This window comes from Gracilinanus agilis, chromosome 3 (assembly GCF_016433145.1).
Source record: "Gracilinanus agilis isolate LMUSP501 chromosome 3, AgileGrace, whole genome shotgun sequence".
Lineage (NCBI taxonomy): Eukaryota > Metazoa > Chordata > Mammalia > Didelphimorphia > Didelphidae > Gracilinanus > Gracilinanus agilis.
Genome location: NC_058132.1, coordinates 424,073,945 through 424,093,207, shown reverse-complemented (window position 1 = coordinate 424,093,207; position 19,263 = coordinate 424,073,945). Strand labels below are relative to the sequence as shown.

General features: G+C 34.0%; 1 protein-coding gene across 1 annotated transcript in view; it reads left to right on the top strand.

Moving 5' to 3' along the window:
• Positions 1-19,263, top strand: part of TMPRSS2 (transmembrane serine protease 2) — a 90,147-nt gene that overhangs the window by 50,311 nt on the left and 20,573 nt on the right. Inside the window, exons 6-10 of the mRNA XM_044670314.1 lie at positions 1,044-1,154; positions 3,844-3,887; positions 4,466-4,637; positions 11,788-11,963; positions 18,781-18,876. Coding sequence (XP_044526249.1) covers positions 1,044-1,154; positions 3,844-3,887; positions 4,466-4,637; positions 11,788-11,963; positions 18,781-18,876 — 599 coding nt within the window. The remainder of the gene's footprint in view (positions 1-1,043; positions 1,155-3,843; positions 3,888-4,465; positions 4,638-11,787; positions 11,964-18,780; positions 18,877-19,263) is intronic.

The window sequence follows — 19,263 nt, the reverse complement described above, 5'->3', positions numbered from 1 at the left end:
GAAGTTGAGTTGGCATTTTATTATGTTGGCCATGTTGTAAGTACAGTGAATCCTAACCACACTGCATCATAGATTTGAAAAGTTTGGTGGAGACTTTTCTACAAGTGTTAAGTTTTTCCTGTTTACATTTGGTAGTACTTTGGGAGAGAAGAACTTAGTCTTTTCTAACTCTAGGTTTTCTCAGATTTCCTCAGAAGACATTTTCTCTTTCAACGAGATAAGACAGAAACTTAAGAATAGTAGAAAATGCCATACGGTTGGATAGCTCCCCACAAAAATGAATGGTGCAATGACTATAACATATACATGAAGAAAACAAAACATTGCTTTTATAGGATGTTATATAATTAAAATGACCACTCTCATCTTCCAAGTTGAGAAAATATGCAGCTCTCCTTTCATTAAAGAGATGAATGTGAGTATTGAATATCGTATATGATGGCAGACATAGTCAATGTGTTCATTTACTGATTTAAAAACAAATTTGAGACATATTTTGAGTTGTGCTGAATGTTAATTTGCTGGAATCAGAGCAATACCCACCCACACTTACCTAATCCTTTTGCTTTCTTCAGTATACAGAAACCATTGAGTTCTCAACTAAGGAGCTTTAGTATATATATTTGGCCACTACGTGACCTCCCTTGGATGACCTGTCTAGTGTCTTGGAGGCTTTCCCCAAGCCTACAGTTGTAGTAGCACATAACATTTCACTTTGATACATGGAGCATATTTCATTATATATACAAGTTATAGATTAGATATATCAGTGTGTATATTTTCCCATCATCATTATTATTTTTCTTCTAATCTACATCTGATTAAAACACCACAGATATAAATTTTAATTTGCCATTTGATGCTGTGGAAATTTGTTTATGATTTAATTTTTGAAGGGTGACTATATGAGTAGGTGTTAAGTTTTTGGAAAGGAAGCTGTTGTTTTAACTCAGTGTATCAAGCATACTTGGTTTTACAAGATAAATTATATGGTTCCTTATGATAAAGGTTGATGCTGAATTTGATTTTTTTTTTTTAACCAGGAATAGTTTCTACTCCAGTCAAGGAATAATAGATGATAGTGGCGCCACAAGCTATATGAAGTTGAACCTGAGTGCTGGAAATGTAGATTTATATGAAAAACTCTACAACAGGTAGATGAACCTTCTACAATAGTGTTTTGGGTTTTTTTTGTTCCTTGGAAAATTCCATAGTGGGAACAGATAGAAAATACAAAGAATAATATGGAGAAATTATATGATCCTTTATGAAGACGCCCATTATTATAAGAAGTTTAACTAGGTCTGATCTGAGAAGCTATTCGTTTAGTTAATTGTTTTAATTTAGCTTACAATTACACTTACTCCCTTCTGTTTCTCTTCAAACTTACTAATGACTGAATAATAATAATTTTTCACATTTATAAAAACCCTTCACAGTCACTTCCTTTATTCCATTTTGTCCTTACAATAGCCTCATGAAGTTATCAGTAGTCACCATTTTATCCATGAGGAAAATAAGATTCACTGACCTGCCAATGAGCTTATTGTTACTAAATGGCCTTTACTTATAACTTAAATTTAGATTATCTCAATCCAAATTCATGTACTCTTATCTTAGCATTCTGTCTTGCATAAAGAAAAATCCTTATCATGATAGCTAAAAATGAGTAACACTTACTCTGAGCCAGACAGTATGCTAAGGGCTTTATAGATATCTCATTTAATTCTGACAACTCTGCAAGGTAGATGCTAATATTATCTCCAGAACACAGAAGAGGAAACTAAGGCTAACAATTTAAATGATTTGTCTAGTGTCACACAGCAAGTAATAGTAATATAATAACATTTATGTAGCATTTAACTCCATATCAGGCCCTATTCTGTGTTTAACATTTTATCCTTATAATAGCCTTGCAAGGTAGGTGTTGTTATTTTCCATATTTTACAGAAGAGGAAACTGAGACAGACTGCATAAGTAACTTGCCTAAGATCACACAGCTAACAAATATCTGAGGTTAGATTTGTGTCTTCCGGACTCCAGGGTTAGCACTCTAATCCCCAACTGTCCCCAGTAAAAACTATCTTGGCCATCTAAACAGCAAATTTCCATTATCATAATAAATTGTGGATTTAACTATTCTGTTGATTGTTTCAGCAAAGAAACTTCAAAAGAGAAGAGTACTAAAGGCAGCGTGGTATAATGGGAAGATGCTAAATCTGGAGTCCAAGGTCTAGGTTCATTTCCAGAATTGGCAACCGATGACCCCTGTGACCAGGGAGCAAGTTATTTGACCTCTCTCTGCCTCATTTTTTTCCTCATTTGTAAAATGTAGTGGTTGGACTAGATGACAGAAAATCTCTTGTAACTCTAAATAAATCTATGTTTCCATAGGTGTAGGTTAATTTTTAACCAGGATGATAGACTGAATTCTCTTTAAGCCCTACTATCCTTTGAAATAGATATTGCCCTACTTACCTGGGAGAAGTAATTTTATATTATTCTAAGTTGTATGACATTCCTCCTTGCATGTGTTCAAAGATAAAAGAAACCTATGTTTTATGAACCATATTTATTCCCCCAGATATTTTCTTTCTTTCTTTTTTAACCCTTACCTTCAATCTTGGAGTCAATACTGTGTATTGGCTCCAAAGCAGAAGAGTGGTAAGGGCTAGGCAATGGGGCGTCAAGTGACTTGCCCAGGGTCACACAGCTGGGAAGTGTCTGAGGGCAGATTTGAACCTAGGACCTCCTGTCTTTACACTTGGCTCTCAATCCACTGAGCTATCCAACTGCCCCCAGATATTTTATTTCTATGGGAATTGTTACTGATTCTAGGTAGCCTAGTGTTTGATATTGGTGATAAGTATTCTAACTCTCCTTTATGAAGTGTGGAAAGCCTGGGAGTGGGGTTACATTTATCAGTCTGACCCTCAGGTTCACTGGAGGCCAAGTTCCATTTTTATGTAGAAAATAAATAAGGCTAGCATAGCCTCAAGGAAAATAATGTGCACATGTATGTCCATTTAAAAAGACCTGATCTATTAGATTACGCAACTCACAAATAAAGCAAAGTTGGTGGAACTAATTATAAATTTTAAGTGTCTGCCTTCCTTGGTTACACATTCATTTCTGAAGCCAAGAAAAATCAGTGAGGAAGGAAGGAATGAGGGAATCCTATCCCTTGTGAATTAGTTAAGAGTAGTAGAGGGCTTTAAAGTTTAAAAAGGAGAGAAAGAGAGAATAAAGATCAGCTTCTGGAAATGTTCAGTATACATTATTGAAGTCTGGCAAATTTTTTTACATAGGTACATTGATACACAGTTTTTATCCCTCACTGATATATCTGAGTATTTTTGCTGCTACTTTTACAACAGTATCTGATACACTAACCTCATTATTTTGAGAATTATTTTTTTTTTAACTTCAGTGTTTTTTACTTTTAAACAGACTTTTAAACTTCTCTTTATTTCCCAGTATGGAGGAATTGATTAGATTCTCATCCAAAAGCATCCCAAATATATAAAATTATGATTTTATTTTACTTTTCTGTAGAAAAAATTGTTTTTATTTACATTTAAGAATGACATCAAAATTATGAGCCCAGTTGTTTGAAAATAAATGTCTTCCTGAAGGAATAGTATGAAAGGATCCTAGAACTCAATACTCTCATTTGAGTAATTTTTACTTTTTTATGAATCAGAAATGTATATTTTTCTCTTTGAACTTGTTAATTCTGGTAAATCAAGAAAGAGAATATTTGAAAGGATGAAGATTTTCTTAAATATTCTGGAAGCGATATTCATAATTTTATGACACTTACTTTTTGTTATCCTTCCCTAGTAATGTCTGTTTCTCAAGAACAGTGGTTTCTCTCCGATGCATAGGTTAGTACATTTAATTTTCTTTTTCCTGGCATAGTATGTCATACTAATTATATCGAATACTATTTTAGAAACTGTTCCACCAAAAATAATGTATTGTAAAATGGTGTAATTGAAAACATAACTCCTGGAAAGTAAAGCATCAACAGCACCTATAGAAGCCCTCTCAAACCACATAAAAACTTCACTGATTACCTATTGTTTATAGGATAAAATATTCTCAACCTGGAATTTAATGTCTTTCCACAATCTGACTCCAACTTATTTTGTATCTTTACTACTGCTTCCTTTCATGTCTGATGCATTCTGGAAAACTGTACTATGGGTTGTTTTCTGGTTTCATCCTACATTCTCCCTTACTTGTTCACATAGATCAATGTCTGAAAAAAATCTTTCATCACCTTTTTAGATGTTTGGAAAAAAATAAACAGGATACAAAAATCTGTTCCTCCACCCAACTCTTTAGCAGTAATAGCAGTTCTGTTATGAAAAATCAGTCTCTTAATTCCATGCAACTGCTTTGTTAGAACTTAAGGTTAATAAATGTCCTCAGGAATTTATATTTTGATTATTACTTTTAGAATGTGGCACAGTGATGAAGGTGAATCGATTGAACCGGATTGTAGGTGGGACAAATGCTGCTCCAGGAGAATGGCCATGGCAAGTCAGCCTTCATGTTCAAGGTGTCCATGTCTGTGGTGGCTCTATTATCACTCCAGAATGGATTGTAACAGCAGCTCATTGCGTGGAAGAGTAAGTTGTTAATCAGTCATTCCAAGGAGCTCTTGTCATTCTCATTATTTTCCTTTCCTGTTCCAGCTGTATGTTTACTCATAATGGTTCTAAGGAGGAGCTGAACTAGAAATCTTAGATTGGTAAGGGTTATTATAATTGTTAAGGGATTTAAAGAATACAGATTTGTTTTGTTCTTGATCTATAACAGTGATTCCCAAAGTGGGTGCTACCGCCCCCTGGTGGGTGCTGCAGTGATCCAGGGAGAGTGGTGATGGCCACAGGTGCATTTATCTTTCCTATTAATTGCTATTAAAATTTAAAAAAAAATTAATTTCCAGGGGGCTAAGTAATATTTTTTTCTGGAAAGGGGGTGGTAAGCAAAAAAAGTTTGGAAACCACTGATCTATAAGAAACACAACTTATAAATTCAATTATTTTATTTTTTCCCTCAAGAGTCTGTTTGACTTATTATGACTTTAGCCCAATATTGCTATATGCAGAGCAATTGACAGAATTCTAGAGTTAGAAAGGATTTAGAAATTCAATTCAATAGCCATTCGTTGAACACTTAAGGCCCCCAAATGAAGAAAAATAATTTATGTTCCCAAAGAATTTAACATTTTATTGGAGGGGAGGAAATGTCACATATAAGCAGATGAAAAAATAGAAGTTAATTTGAAGAGGGGAAAGAGTACAAATACCTGGGCAAAAAAAAAGAAGCCAGGACCTTAACTGCACTTTGAATACAAAGATTCTGAGAAGCCAAAATGGGGGGAGAATACATTGTAACCATAGTGAATTGCTTATGTACAAGCTCAGACACTAGAAGTATATTATCATGTTTGGGGAATACAAATAAGCGATCCGGTACAATTAAATTAAATTAAACCAGTATAACCTCCACAACATGTCAGTCATGGGGTCATTCTACCTTTCCTTAAAGGGAAATTCTGAAGGGGAAATCATCCTACCTTAATGCATTTCATTTGGTGATACTCTACAAGGAATTTTCTTATGTCTAATTCCATCACTCTTTATTATCCGTCCATTCATCGCTCCTAGTGAACCCCTCTGGGACCAAGCAGGACAAATCTAATCCTTTTTCCACATGACTGTTCTTCAAATAATTGGAGCTAGTTATTATGTTCCTATAAGTCTTCTCTTTTTTAGTAAACATTCTCAGCCTCTTTAACTAAAGCTATATTGATCTCAAGGCTCTTTGCCATCCTGCCACCTTCTAGGTACTATTACTTACCAAGTTCCTAAAATGTGTTCAAAGAGGAACACAGTGCTCTAGATCAGTGATGGCAAACTATGGCCAGTGGGCCAGATGTGGCCATGAAATGTTCTATTGGGCACTGCCACATTATTCCTAATCTGACGAATATAATGAGTAGGATACAATACAATGATACTTCGAAAGAGTTGCCTTAGAAACAGAGTAACGGATGAGCATTTCCTTTCCTTTGGCCCCATCTTTAAAAAGTTTGCCCATCGCTGGACTAGATGACTTCTGGCAAATTGGTATTAAATATTTGGATATCCTGGATATCCTGGATACTTGTCCTTTCTTAAGAGCACATTAACAATTTTTGATGATCATATTTCACAACTATATCAACAATAAATTAATGGGCAAATTTTTGAAACCTATCCAACCAATATAATTTTCCTTTCTTGCCAACATTGCCAATTTTATGGGAATGAAGTAAAAGCAGAACCTGAGTTATTCTCATTTGTAGTTTTCTAATTATTAGTGATTTGGAACATTTACAATTTTTTTTCAAATTTTCAATTTCTTTGAAAACTACCTGTTCATAATAATTTACATTAATAAAAAATGGATTTTTTCTTAAAAATTTGAATCATTTTCTTATTATCATAAAAATGAGACTTCCATAAGAAAAACTTTGTTATTATAAAATTTTCCCCACTCATTTTTCCTTTAGTGTGTGCTGTTTTTTTTTCAATTATTTAGGTCTGTCTTTATTTCTGTAAATAGCAACTCATAGTTTTATTGTGAATATCTTGTTTATATTTTAGAAAATAGACTGAAATATTTTATACATTCTTTAATAATTTAAAATGAAATTTTTCTGTCTCTTCTCTAATTGCATCACAATTTAATACATACTCTGAAATAGTTTGCTGGCTATCCCATTCTACCCTCATAAAATCTATTTACTCTTTTCCTCATAGAGGATGCCAACATATTCATCTCTTTAAAATATTGTTTTATTTAATACATAGTAAAACTAATCTTGCAAATTTTTAGCGTGTTGTTTCCCCATTAGAATGCAAGCTTTTTGAGAGCAGGAATTATCTTTTTGCCCTTATTTAAATTTCAAATCCTTAGTACAGTGCTTAGCACTAATAATTGATAAGCACAAAGGCTCCATTTTCACTATCTCAATACACTCTGTATCAGATGAAATCTTATGGAAAAATTGGACAGCAGTATGGAGGAATCAAATTTAGATTAATACTTCACACTTAATACAAAGAGAAGTTCCAAATAAGTACTTATCCTTGATATTAAAGGTCATATCATAAACAAATTGGAAAAAGTTAGAAAAAATTTCCTGTCAATGGATAAAAGTTCATGACCAAGAGGATCATGGGAGATAAAATTAATAATTTTGTTTGCATAAAATTTAAAAATGTTTTGCATGAACTCTAAAAATGTTTATTTTTTTATAGAGACTTTATTTTACCAATTACATGTAATAAAATTTCTCACATAAGTTTTCTGAAGTTATAAGAGCTAAACCAGTGATTCCCAAAGTGGGTGCCACCACCCCATGGTGGGTGCTGCAGCTATCCAGGAGGGCAGTGATGGCTACGGGTGCATTTGGGTCAGTGAATAACTGTAAGGGGGTGGTGATAGTATGTGACAGGGGGCGCTAAGTAATATTTTTTTCTGGAAAGTGGGTGGTAGGCCAAAAAAGTTTGGGAACCACTGATCTAAACTGTCTATTCCCCTCCCTTTCATTCTCCTTCTCAGAGATGGTAAGAATTTTATCTAAGTTATACATGTATTATCATGGGAAATGTATTTCCATATTGTTCATTGTTGTGAGAGAATACTCATGTAAAACCAAAATCCCAAAATAAGAACACAAATAAACTAAAGTGAAAAATAGTATGTTTTGATCTGCATTCTGACTCCAGCGTTTCTTTCTTTGGAGGTGGACAGCATCCTTTATCATAAGTTCTTCAGAATTGTCTTGGATCATTGCATTGCTGAGAGTAGTTAAGTCTTTCAGTTTCCACAAACTTCCATTTAATTAAATAATGAATCATGAAAAATTTCCCACAGTTACATGATTCATGTTTTCTCCCTCTCCTCTTCCCTCCCCCTTTGCTGGCAAGTAATTCAACTGGATTTTACATATGTTATCACTTGATATTTCTATTTATTCATTTTTATAATAGAGAAATCTTTTAAAAACAAAACCCCAAATCATAGACACATGTTAATATGTGACAAAATGTATGTTTTTTTCCTGTGTTTCTACTCCCACAGTTCTTTCTCTTGTCATGGATAGCATTCTTTCTCTTAAGTCCCTTGGGATTGTCCTGGATCACTGCATTGCTACTATTCGCAAAATTGATTACATTTCATCATTCCATTCCATAATGTTTCAGTTTCTGTATATAATGTTCTCTTGGTTCTGATCATTTCACGCTGCATCAGTTCATGGAGGTCTTTCCAATTCATGTAGAAATCAAGCAGTTCATCATTCCTTATAGCAGAAAAATATGCCATCACCATCATATACCACAATTTATTTAGCCATTCCCCAATCAAGGGACACCCCCTCATTTTCCAAATTTTTGCTACCACAAAGAGTGTGATTATGAATATTTTTGTGGAATCATTTTTTTATTATCTCTTTGTGGTAGAAACCTAGTAGTAGTATTGCTGGATCAAAGGGCATACATTCTTTTAAAGCCCTTTGTGCATAATTCCAAATTGTCTTCCAGAATGGCTGGATCAATTCACAACTCCACCAACAATGCATTAGTGCCCCAATTTTGCCACCTGCCCTTCAACATTTATTATTTTCCTTTAGTGTCTTATTGGCCACTCTTCTAGGTGTGCACAAACTTTTAAAGCAAAACAATTATTTAGATAAAAAAATTGTTGTGTTAAGTTTCTCTGATAATAGTCTCATTTTTAAGAGGGAAGAACTCATTTAAATTTATAACAAAAGTAGCCAATGTCTAATATATATATGTATATAATATAAATATGTTATATATAATCTACATATATGAACAACAGGTTATAATGGAAGAATCCTGGGCTACATATAGGCCTTAAAAATGTTCCAAATCACACCTAATTGAAGAAATTCAAATGAATGTGATTCAGATATTTCGTATCAGCCTATTAGTGTAACAAAGAACAAAGTTACATCTTAAATGTTAGAGGGGCTTTGAAAAATAGACATATTTGATGTACTGTGAATAGGGTGAATAATTCCAAAAAACAATTTGGAATTATATTTTAAAACTTTACAGAATAGTGCTTGTCCTTTTACCCAGAGAAAAAGGAAATGTTCCTTTATGTGCAAATAATATCAATAGCAGATCTTTTTCTGGTAGCAAAAAAAGTTCAAACTAAGAAATAACTGAATAAATAGTAGTATTATAAATATGATGGAATACTCCAAAAAATGAGGAAATGGTTGATTTCAAAAAGAAAAGGAAAAATTTATATAGAATGTTGTAGTAAGATGAATAAAACCAGAAGAAAAATGTGTACTGCAACATCAGCATTATAAATATAAACCATTTTGAGGATTTTTATGTAGTGAAGAATGAAATGAGCAGAACCAGAACAACTTTTACAATAATAAGAACACTATAAAAATAAACATCTTTAAAGCCATAATAACTGTGATTAATGCATTTACCATTCTTGATTACAGAGAACTGAAACATGCTAATTATTACAGAGAGGTGATGGATTTATACTACAAAATGAGATTTTTAAAAATCTAAATAATCTTAGAAAGAATTTGTTTTGATTGACTATTGTATTTGCTCTCAGAATTTTTTTCTTTTCTTTTTTTCCTATTGGGTTTATGGTGGGAGAAAGAGGAAATTAGATACCTATTAACTAAAAAAAGACGTAGGAAGTGGTGCTACAGATATAAAATGTTGCCTGCACTTTCAAATGAGGTATTATTAGTTTTATTTAATTGTTTTACTTTGACAAAAAAAGTTCTCATGTTGAAGATACAATATTTAAATGTAAAAAACTTAAGAAAATACAAGCACGGCATTCTTGATTAAAGACACTGTTCAGTTTCCCCTATTTTCCATACTAGGTGAGATTTTTGCAAAGCTTATTTGTTCATTTGTCTCTAACTACTTGTAAGTGTTTAAATCTCTATCCTAATGACCTTGTAAAACTTTTACAGACAATTGTCACCTCTAAATAACTTGACCATTTCAGTCAACTTTCTTCTTTGAATCTTAAGACTCCCACACCAACATAATACCTCCTTCATCTAAACCTGCTCCATATCCCCAACAATCCACCCTAATAATTGATTTTATCTTCCACTTAGGTTTTTTTTTTGCTTATGATACTTTTTCTTGCTTTTCTCGTTTCTTTTTCTTTCCTTAACTCTCTTTCTTTAGTTCTTATTCTCCATCATCTTTGATCCTTTTTCATCCTTTTACCCTCTTATCACCCTTCATCCTGTTTCTCTTTCATCCAGAAAACAGAATTAGGATCTGAAGATTGTTCTTCACATTTTCCTCTATTTCTGCTAAATTTCTTCTTAAATGCAGTGTCTGACCCATTTCCCTAGTCAAAACCCCTCCAAATCATCTGGATAATTTCTTTCTTATTCAGTTAAATCACTTTTTTTAAACTTCTATTATTCTTTATCTTGTTACTCCTGAAGCTGCAAGTCTCTCTTGGGTCTTCAGTTTTCTGATCTATAAAACAATGTATTTGAACATTGATATTGAATACCCATTCAAATGTTCTCATTCCATGTGTTTATTCTATTGGACTATTCTAGAAGATGGAAAATATACTGATTGGTATTTTGTTAGCTGAGCATCATGAATATATATAGAGAGAAAGAATTGGACCTATGATATCAGTGGTATAGGGGACTCTCCTACCAAAGTAGGTCAGCACCTTCTCTTTGTGATCTTGGCTGTATGCCTAGAACAGTATGAGATTTAGTGACTTACCTAAAGTCATACAGCTGATATGCCTCAGAAGAAGGACTTGAATAAAAATCTTCTTTGCTTTTAGGTGGGTCTCTATCAATTATGCCAAATATATATAATCTGTTACTATCACAAGGTCCTAGAATCCACTATTGGAAGGAATCATAAATGTTGAATCAAAGTACTTTGCAAACCTTTTAATGTTTGATAAATTTTTTAATGTGTTATCATTATCTTTATACTTACCATAGCAACCCTGAAAAGTAGTAATCTATTCTTTTCGTCAAAAGCTATAGCTATAGGGAAATTGCTTCTTCCTTAGAGAGTCCATTATTTCTATATAGTCCTTTATACTGATCTGAAATACTAAAACTTCTACTTATTGGTTTTAGTTCCTGATATCAAATAGAATAACCTTCGTGTGTGTGTGTGTGTGTGTGTGTGTGTGTGTGTGTGTGTGTGTGTGTGTGTGTACATTTGAGGAGTATAGGAAAGACCACCTTGTTCCTTGAAAATCTTTAGTTAACCTGTTGTTATATTTGAAATTCCATATATTCATCTGGAATATGATGGGAATTATACTAAGACTTTATCATCTCCAAGAATCCTTTAAAAATTCATAATAAAAATAATTAAAAAACAGGAGAGTAATACCTAGGCAGGATATTATTAAGGTTACTCACTGAATTGCTCCAAATTTCTGAAATTTTATAGTAAGGAATAAGCAGTGGGTGTTTTAAAGGTTTTAAAAACATTTTTTTAGCCTTCATTGTCCATTTTATATATTCTCATTGACTATATATAGCTCTCTATTGTTTTGTGGGCAATACCACTCTGCAGTGAGTATACTGATTCATCATAGTTAGAACTCATTTGCTTCATGTATGTGTATGTGTGTGTTTTTAAGATATTCAGATTACTGTTTAGATTCACTATTCTTAAAATTCCTTGGATTTGTTTTTTTCAGACCTCTTTCCAATCCCCGGTATTGGACAGCTTTTGCAGGAATTTTGAGGCAGTCTGTGATGTTCTATGGAAGTGGATATAAAGTGCAAAAAATAATTTCTCATCCAAGTTATGATTCTAATACCAAGAACAATGATGTTGCTCTCATAAAGTTGCAAACACCATTCACATTTAATGGTATGTATTTACTCTTGTCCAGCTTAAGGTACATAACAATTTAGTGTAAATACTATTTTGAGTAGATCTCAAAAAAACTGGAATAAATTCTCTGATAGTAGGAAAAACTTTAAGATGGATTTTTAGTAAAAAACTTCCCAAATATAGTATCTACCATTTGACAATTTCAGTTGTTTGTCTGACATTACCTGAAAGATAATAATATTGCTAATGGTTGTGGGGTTTCCCCCCAATTTATTAATTTATTACTCTTTGTCAGGCACTTTGATAAGTGTTGAGGATACAAATAAAAAGCAAAAACAGTCTCTGCTCTTATGGAACTTACATTCTAATGAAGGAGATAGCAAGCATATGAATCCATATGTATGCCATACAAAGTCGATGGAAATTAATCTTAAAGAGGAGGTCAGTATCATTTAGGATAGTGATGGGCAAACTTTTTAAAGAGGGGGCCAAAGGAAAGGAAATGCTCATCTGTCAGTCTGTTTCTGAGGCAACTCTTTTGAAGTTTAATTGTATTGTATCCTACTCATTTTATTTGTCAGATTAGGAATAATGTTGCGGGACTAGGTAGAACATTTCAGGGGGCCACATCTGGCCTGCGGGCCATAGTTTGCCTATCACTGATCTAGGAGATACATAAAAAGACTGAGTGGAGTCTTAAAGGAAACTAGAAATTAAGGTATAGTTTGTAAAGAATATTCCAGGCACATGGAACAACCAATGCAAAGCCATGGAAGCAGACCTATTTGACAAGTAGTATGGCTGGATAGTAGAGGACATGGAAGAGATATTAGAAGACCAGATAGGAAGAAGTCTAGGTTATAAAGAGCTTTAAATACAAAACAGAAGAATTTGTATTTGATTAAGAGAATGCTATGGTTTTAGTAGTCACAGAGATTTTTTCCTTAAGTATTTCAGTTTTTTAATAAAAGTTCCCCAAATTTTTATTTGCAAAGATAGAAATTTTAGAAACATGCATTGTTTCTTTTAGTTCATTTTACTTTAGGTCCTTTATTTGATTAATTGAGGAGATAACATTCCATTATGTATGCATTAGATGTTAGGCACTAGAATGGGTACAAATTGTGAAACACATAGTTGTAAGAGTTTAAATTGTAAAGTAATATTGTGGTCGCTGATTTAAAAATATTATAGCTTAAGTCAAAATAACTTTTAGCAGTTTTACTTACAAAGTGGTGGAAAGAGGGAAAGTGGAAAATGTAAGAAAGAGACAGATAGTACTGCCTAGCTACAAATACCCTGAGTTTAATCCTAATATCTCTAGCCCACAAATGGGAATCCGAAAGTGAATTTCACCAAAATCCAAAGTCATAATTAGGAAGCTGAAATCCAAAGACTTAGAAGATACTGAATAATCCTCCAAGAACCTTCAGTGCCCACGAGGCTAAGACTGCCAAGAATATCACCAGAATAATTCAGTGGGAGTGTCCCACTGAAGCACCAATGAGCAGAGAGGGTCTCCTCACTGAAGAACCAAGGAAGGAATTACTCCGCTCACCACTGCAAGCCGACACCATATCCAAGAAAAGAGTCTCCTCCTCCAGTCTGGCTTACCAATGCAGAGAGGATTAATCAGGGCTCAGGTGGCCTTTTTAAAGCTGTTTTCTTGATGTTACTTCCTCTTGCTCCCCTACTTTATGGGAACCAATCACAGTCTTTCAATTTGCCTAGCATTGCCAAAGGAGGGGTGCAGGGACCTTTGGAGGTGTGAGTTTACTTCAGTAAGTAGCTTATGAACTCTCTTACATAGTGTCAAGTAGGGGTATTTAAGTCCTTGATTGGATTAGCTAAAAATGACATGGGGAGAGTTAATCCTATCTTCACATAGTCCTTGCTCTTGGAGAGCTTATGTTTCTCTTGGGGGGCAGAAAAAGAAATGTGTGTGTTTGTGTGTGCAGACTCCTACACTTATACATTTATTTATTTTTTTAAACCCTAATATCTTTTATATATATCCTTCTATATTCATTTTATTTGTTACAGGGCTAGGCAATTGGGGTCAAGTGGCTTGCCCAGGGTCACACAGCTAGTGTCTGAGGCCAGATTTGAACCTAGGACCTCCTGTCTCTAGGCCTGGCTCTCAATCCACTAAGCCTTCCAGCTGTCCCCACTTATACATTTATATATGTATAAAATACACTTTTGGAGGCAGGCTTTACTTGATGAATAACAGTAGAAATATATATTTTGCATATACATACATATGCACATACAATATTATATATATGTGTGTGTGTGTGTATACAAGCAAATCTTTATGGTCCTGTAATACTATAGGAATTTGGATTATGTATTTCATTGAACTCTTTACTAAATTTTCATAAAGATGCCAAGGCAACAGGAATTAAAATTACAATCATACCTAAATTACTTATTTTTCTTTAGTTACTAATTTGTTTAAACAATGCCATCCCCAATTAAATTACCAAAAAAAAATTATTGAACTAAAAAAAATCATTTGGAAGAAAAAAATGTCAAGAATTTCAAAGAAATTAATGAAAAAATGGTAAAGGAAAGAGGTTTAGAAATATCTGATTTTGAACTATATTATAAAGCAACAATGATTAAAACTAACTGGTACTGGCTAAGAAATAGGAAAGCAGATCAGTGTAATATAGTACTTGTTATGACAAAAGTAAAAATCCAAGTTTTGGGAATAAGAACTCACTATTTGATAAAAATTGTTGGGGAAACTGGAAAGTGGTCCAGCAGAAACTAGCTATAGACTAGTATCTTTTACCATTTGCCAAGCTGGATGAGTGGGAGATATTATAAGCAAAGCAGAGGAACAGGAAAACATTTACTTTTTTATCATTCTTTTATGGATAGGAGAAGAATTTCTGAATAAACAAGAGATAAAAAGCATTATGAGTTGTAAAATTAACAATTTCACTTGCATTAAGTTGAAAAGTTTCTGTACAAATTTCATTTGAAAATAAAATTAATGTAGTCAAGATTAGAAGGAAAGTAGAAAATTGGGGACAAAATTTTATAAACAATTCCTCAGATAGAATTCTCATCTAAAATAGAGAACTTTTTCAAATGTATAAGAATAAAAGCCATTCCCCTATTGGTAAATAGTCAAAAGATGTGAATAAGCAGTTTTTGGATGAAGAAATCAAAGCTATATATAACTGTATGAAAAATGCAATAAATCATTATTGATTAGGGAATTGCAAATCAAAACAGTTCTTAGATATCTCATATCCATCAGGCTAGCTAAAATTATAAAGGGACAAAATGACAAATGTTGAAGGGCATATGGAAAAATGGGTATAGTAATACATTGTTATTGGAACTGAACTAATCCAACCATTTTGGAAAGTAATATGAAATTATGCTCAAAGAGTTATTAAACTGCGTATGCCTTTTGGCCTAGCAGTACCACTATTAGGTTTATTTCCTAAAGTGATCAGGGAAAAAGGAAAAGAACCAACTTATATATTCTAAAATCTTTATAGCAGCCCTCTTTGTGGTGGCAAAGAACTGGAAATTGAAGGAATGCCCATTAATTGGAGAATGGTTTAATAAGTTGTGGCATATGGAACACTGTTGTACCATAAGAAATGATGAACAGGTTAATTCTGGAAAAACATTTCATGAAAAGTTAAACAGGCAGAACAAAAAGAACATTATATACAGCAAAAGAAATATTGTTTGAAGAATGACTTGTGTACCTCCAAAGAAAGACTAGTTAAATAGATAAAAGTAAGATATTTACACACACATTCTCTCTCTCTCACTTGCACATGCACAGTCACACACAGACACACACACACACACACACACCTTTTTGTCAAATGATGCCTTCTCTCATAGGACAGGGGAAGTAGGCAGGGAATTAACTGGGTTTTTTAATGTAACAAACAAATTAAGAAATTAAGAAATATATTTCTTATAACTAGGACAAGGAGAAACATCTCTAACTCCTACATACTCTTCATCATTGTTATTCATGTGACTGTTGCTTCTCACTGCAAGTAGGGATGTGACAGTGTATAAACTTGGGATTATATTTTGTTAGTCATTCAGCAGACGTCAAGTGCTTACTATGTGTAGAGCTATATACTAGGTACTGGGGGAAATAAAAAAAGCTTTAGTAAGACAGTCCTTTTTCTTGTGGGGCCTGTAGTCTTTTATTCTATGGGCGAGTTCATCCCATTCACATTCAGAGTTATAATTATCAAATGTATTCCCAGACATTTTGATTCTCTCTCCCTGTCCTGTCCTTTCTTCTTTCACTATTTCCTTCTATATCAGTGTTTTGTTTTTAATCAGTTCCCCTAATCCCCTCCCTTATTGTACTTGCCTTTCTCCCCTCTCCCTTCTTATTCCCCTCTTATTCTTCTTTTTAAGCTACCCCTGCCTTCTCCCTTCTTAGTGTTACTTCCCTCTCCACCAGTCCTTTTGTTACTCTTCTACTTCTCTATAGGGCAAGAATCAAATCTCTGCCCCAATGGATCTGATTGTACTTCCCTCTTTAGGTTGATTTCAGTGCACTTAAGTATTAAATATTTCCTCTCTCCAACCCCTTTACCCTTACAGTGTATTGTTATTCTTCTCTGTTGGCCCAATATGCTTCTTTTTGGAATATAAATTTGCTCCATTTTGTTTGTTTTCCCATTTTTCTTAATATTACCTTCTTCCCCCCTCTAGTTTTGTATATATTTATACATACATATATAAATCACTTGACATTTCATCTTATACAGTTTGTCACTGTTCCCTCTATGTAAACTTCTTCTAGTTACTCTGTTAACAGTTTTTAATATTTGCCAATATCTTTTCTTCTTGGGATACAAATTGATTGAATTTATTGGATCCCTTAAAGAAAAGATTTTTTTCCCCCTCCATCCATTCTCTTAATTATCTTATGGTGATTCTCTTGAGTTCTCTGTTTGGGCAGCAAACTCTCTGTTTAAGTCCAGTTTTTTCTTGATGAATGCTTGGAAGTCCTCAATTTTATTGAATGACCATACTTTCCCCTGCAATAATATAGTCAGTTTTGCTGGATAGTTGATTCTTTGTTGTAGACCCAGTTCTCTTGCTTTCCGGAATATTGTGTTCCATGCCTTCTGGTCCTTCAATGTAGATGCAGCCAGATCTTATGTTATCCTAACTGTGGTTCCCTGATATCTGAAAGGCTTATTTTTAGCAGTTTGTAATATTTTTTCCTTGGTCTGGTAGTTTTTGAATTTGGATATAATATTCCTGGAAGTTGTCAGTTGTGGATTAAATGTAGGAGGTGATCTGTGGATTCTCTCGATTTCCACTTTTCCCTATTGTTCAAGAATGTCAGGACAATTGTCTCTGATAATTTCTTGTAGGATGATATCTAAACTTTTTCTTTTATCATAATGTTCTGGTAAACCAATAATTCTTATATTGTCTCTTCCAGCTCTGTTCTCCAGATCTTTGGTTGAATCAATGAGGTATTTCATAGTTTCCTCAAAATTTTCATTTATTTTATTTTGCTTTATATATTCTTGCTGCCTTATGAAGTCATGTGATTCTAGTTGCTGAGTTCTGTTTTTTAAAGATGCAATTTCTTCCCTGGCTTTTTAGTCATCCTCCTTCTGGTGTGATTTTCTTTGTAGATCATCTTTTGCCTTCTTTGCTTCATTTTCAAGCTGCCCAATTCTGGCTTTTAAGACTTTATTTTCTCGTTTTAGTTCACGTATTTCCTTTTTCAAATTGTCTTCAGCCTTTTGCCTTTCTTAATTGCTCTTTGGGTTCCTGAAGTTCTTGAGTTAATTAAATTTTGAGATCTTCCAAAGCCTGTGCTCAATTCACTGGAACTTCTTCCTCTTCTTCTATTTCTATTTCATTTGCTTTCTTTTCACTTCCTTGAAAGAAGCTGTCAATTGTTATTTCTTTTCTATTTTTCTGTGGTTTACTCATATTTTTTCCTTTTCTGTTCTGCTAGTTTGAGCAGATGTATTTAATGATCTTTGATGAAAGATCTTCCCCCAGTTGGCAATGGAGGTTTGTAGTTACTCTCTCTGCCCTCTGAAGACTTCTTATCTTTCTGATTGTTGGCATTTAGCCTGATTGGATTAGTCTATACTTCTTAATCTGCCCTGAGGCTAAAGAGAGGAGAAAAAACAAACAAACATGGGAGGACACATTTTGCTAAGCTGAGCTGTCCAGAAGTGGGGTCCTCCTGTGCTTTTCTTGTGTTTGGTCTGGTTTTCTTTCCTCTTGAAGCCCTTTGTGAGGTTTGGCTCTCTCTAAGCCTCCTTCTTCCAGGCATTTTTGCTGTGTTTCTCTGGTTTTCTCCTCCAGTCACCTCTCCAGTGCCTGTGTTCAACTCCCGGAGTCTGGCATCAACAAGGCCCTCTCTCTGGACCAGTGCACCTGCCTACCCTGAGATTTCAGGGATTGCTGGAGACTCTTCACAGCATGTGGGGGAGGTGTCCTGGGATTCCCCTTCTGTACCCTCAGACTGGACAGTTCAAGAATTGAAGCCTTTTTCTTGGTGTACCTCTTTAGTTGTGCAGCAGTAGGGTTCCCCCTGCTCTGTCCTATTTTTAGATTTGTTCCTCTTTCTTCTTAAAGGGCACTGTTTTGTGTAAGAGGTTTTACTATTTGCTCTGTCTAAGCTGCCATCTTCCCAGAGTCCCCCCAGGTACTCCTAGTCTTCTATTCTAGTAAAATGTGATGATCTTAGAATATGATGACACCTTTTGGTATTTCATTAAGAAAAAGTAATTGAAGGCAATGGTCTTCTTTTAGATCTTGCTCACAAATCTGAGAATGCATGATCATGTTTTATGTTCTTATTTTAAAACAGACAAAATAAGACCAGTATGTTTGCCTAATCCAGGAATGATGTTTGAACCCACTCAGTCATGCTGGATATCAGGATGGGGTTCAACCCATGAAAAAGGTAAGAAGGTTATTTCTAAGAAGAAATGATTTGGAGATCACACTTTAGTTAATGGGTGATTTAGCACAGAATGCAGTTAACAATACCTTCCAGGTTACAGCAACTGCTCCACACTCATACAATTAATGTAGACTATTGTCATAATTATAATTATAAGTTATGTTAAATCAGAAAAGACATAAAGGTAGGGAAAGTTAAGCTAACTTAAGTCAAGATTTTAAAGAACTGGCCTTTATCATGGTGGGAGAGGTAGTGTTTGTTGGGAATATTTTTGTTGGAGTACAGACCGTGATTGGCTGTTTCTGGCATGAACAACTTGAAATGGCTTCTCATCAGTAAAAATAAATGTTAACTGTATTTTTGTATAATTGATGTTCTAAGGCCAGG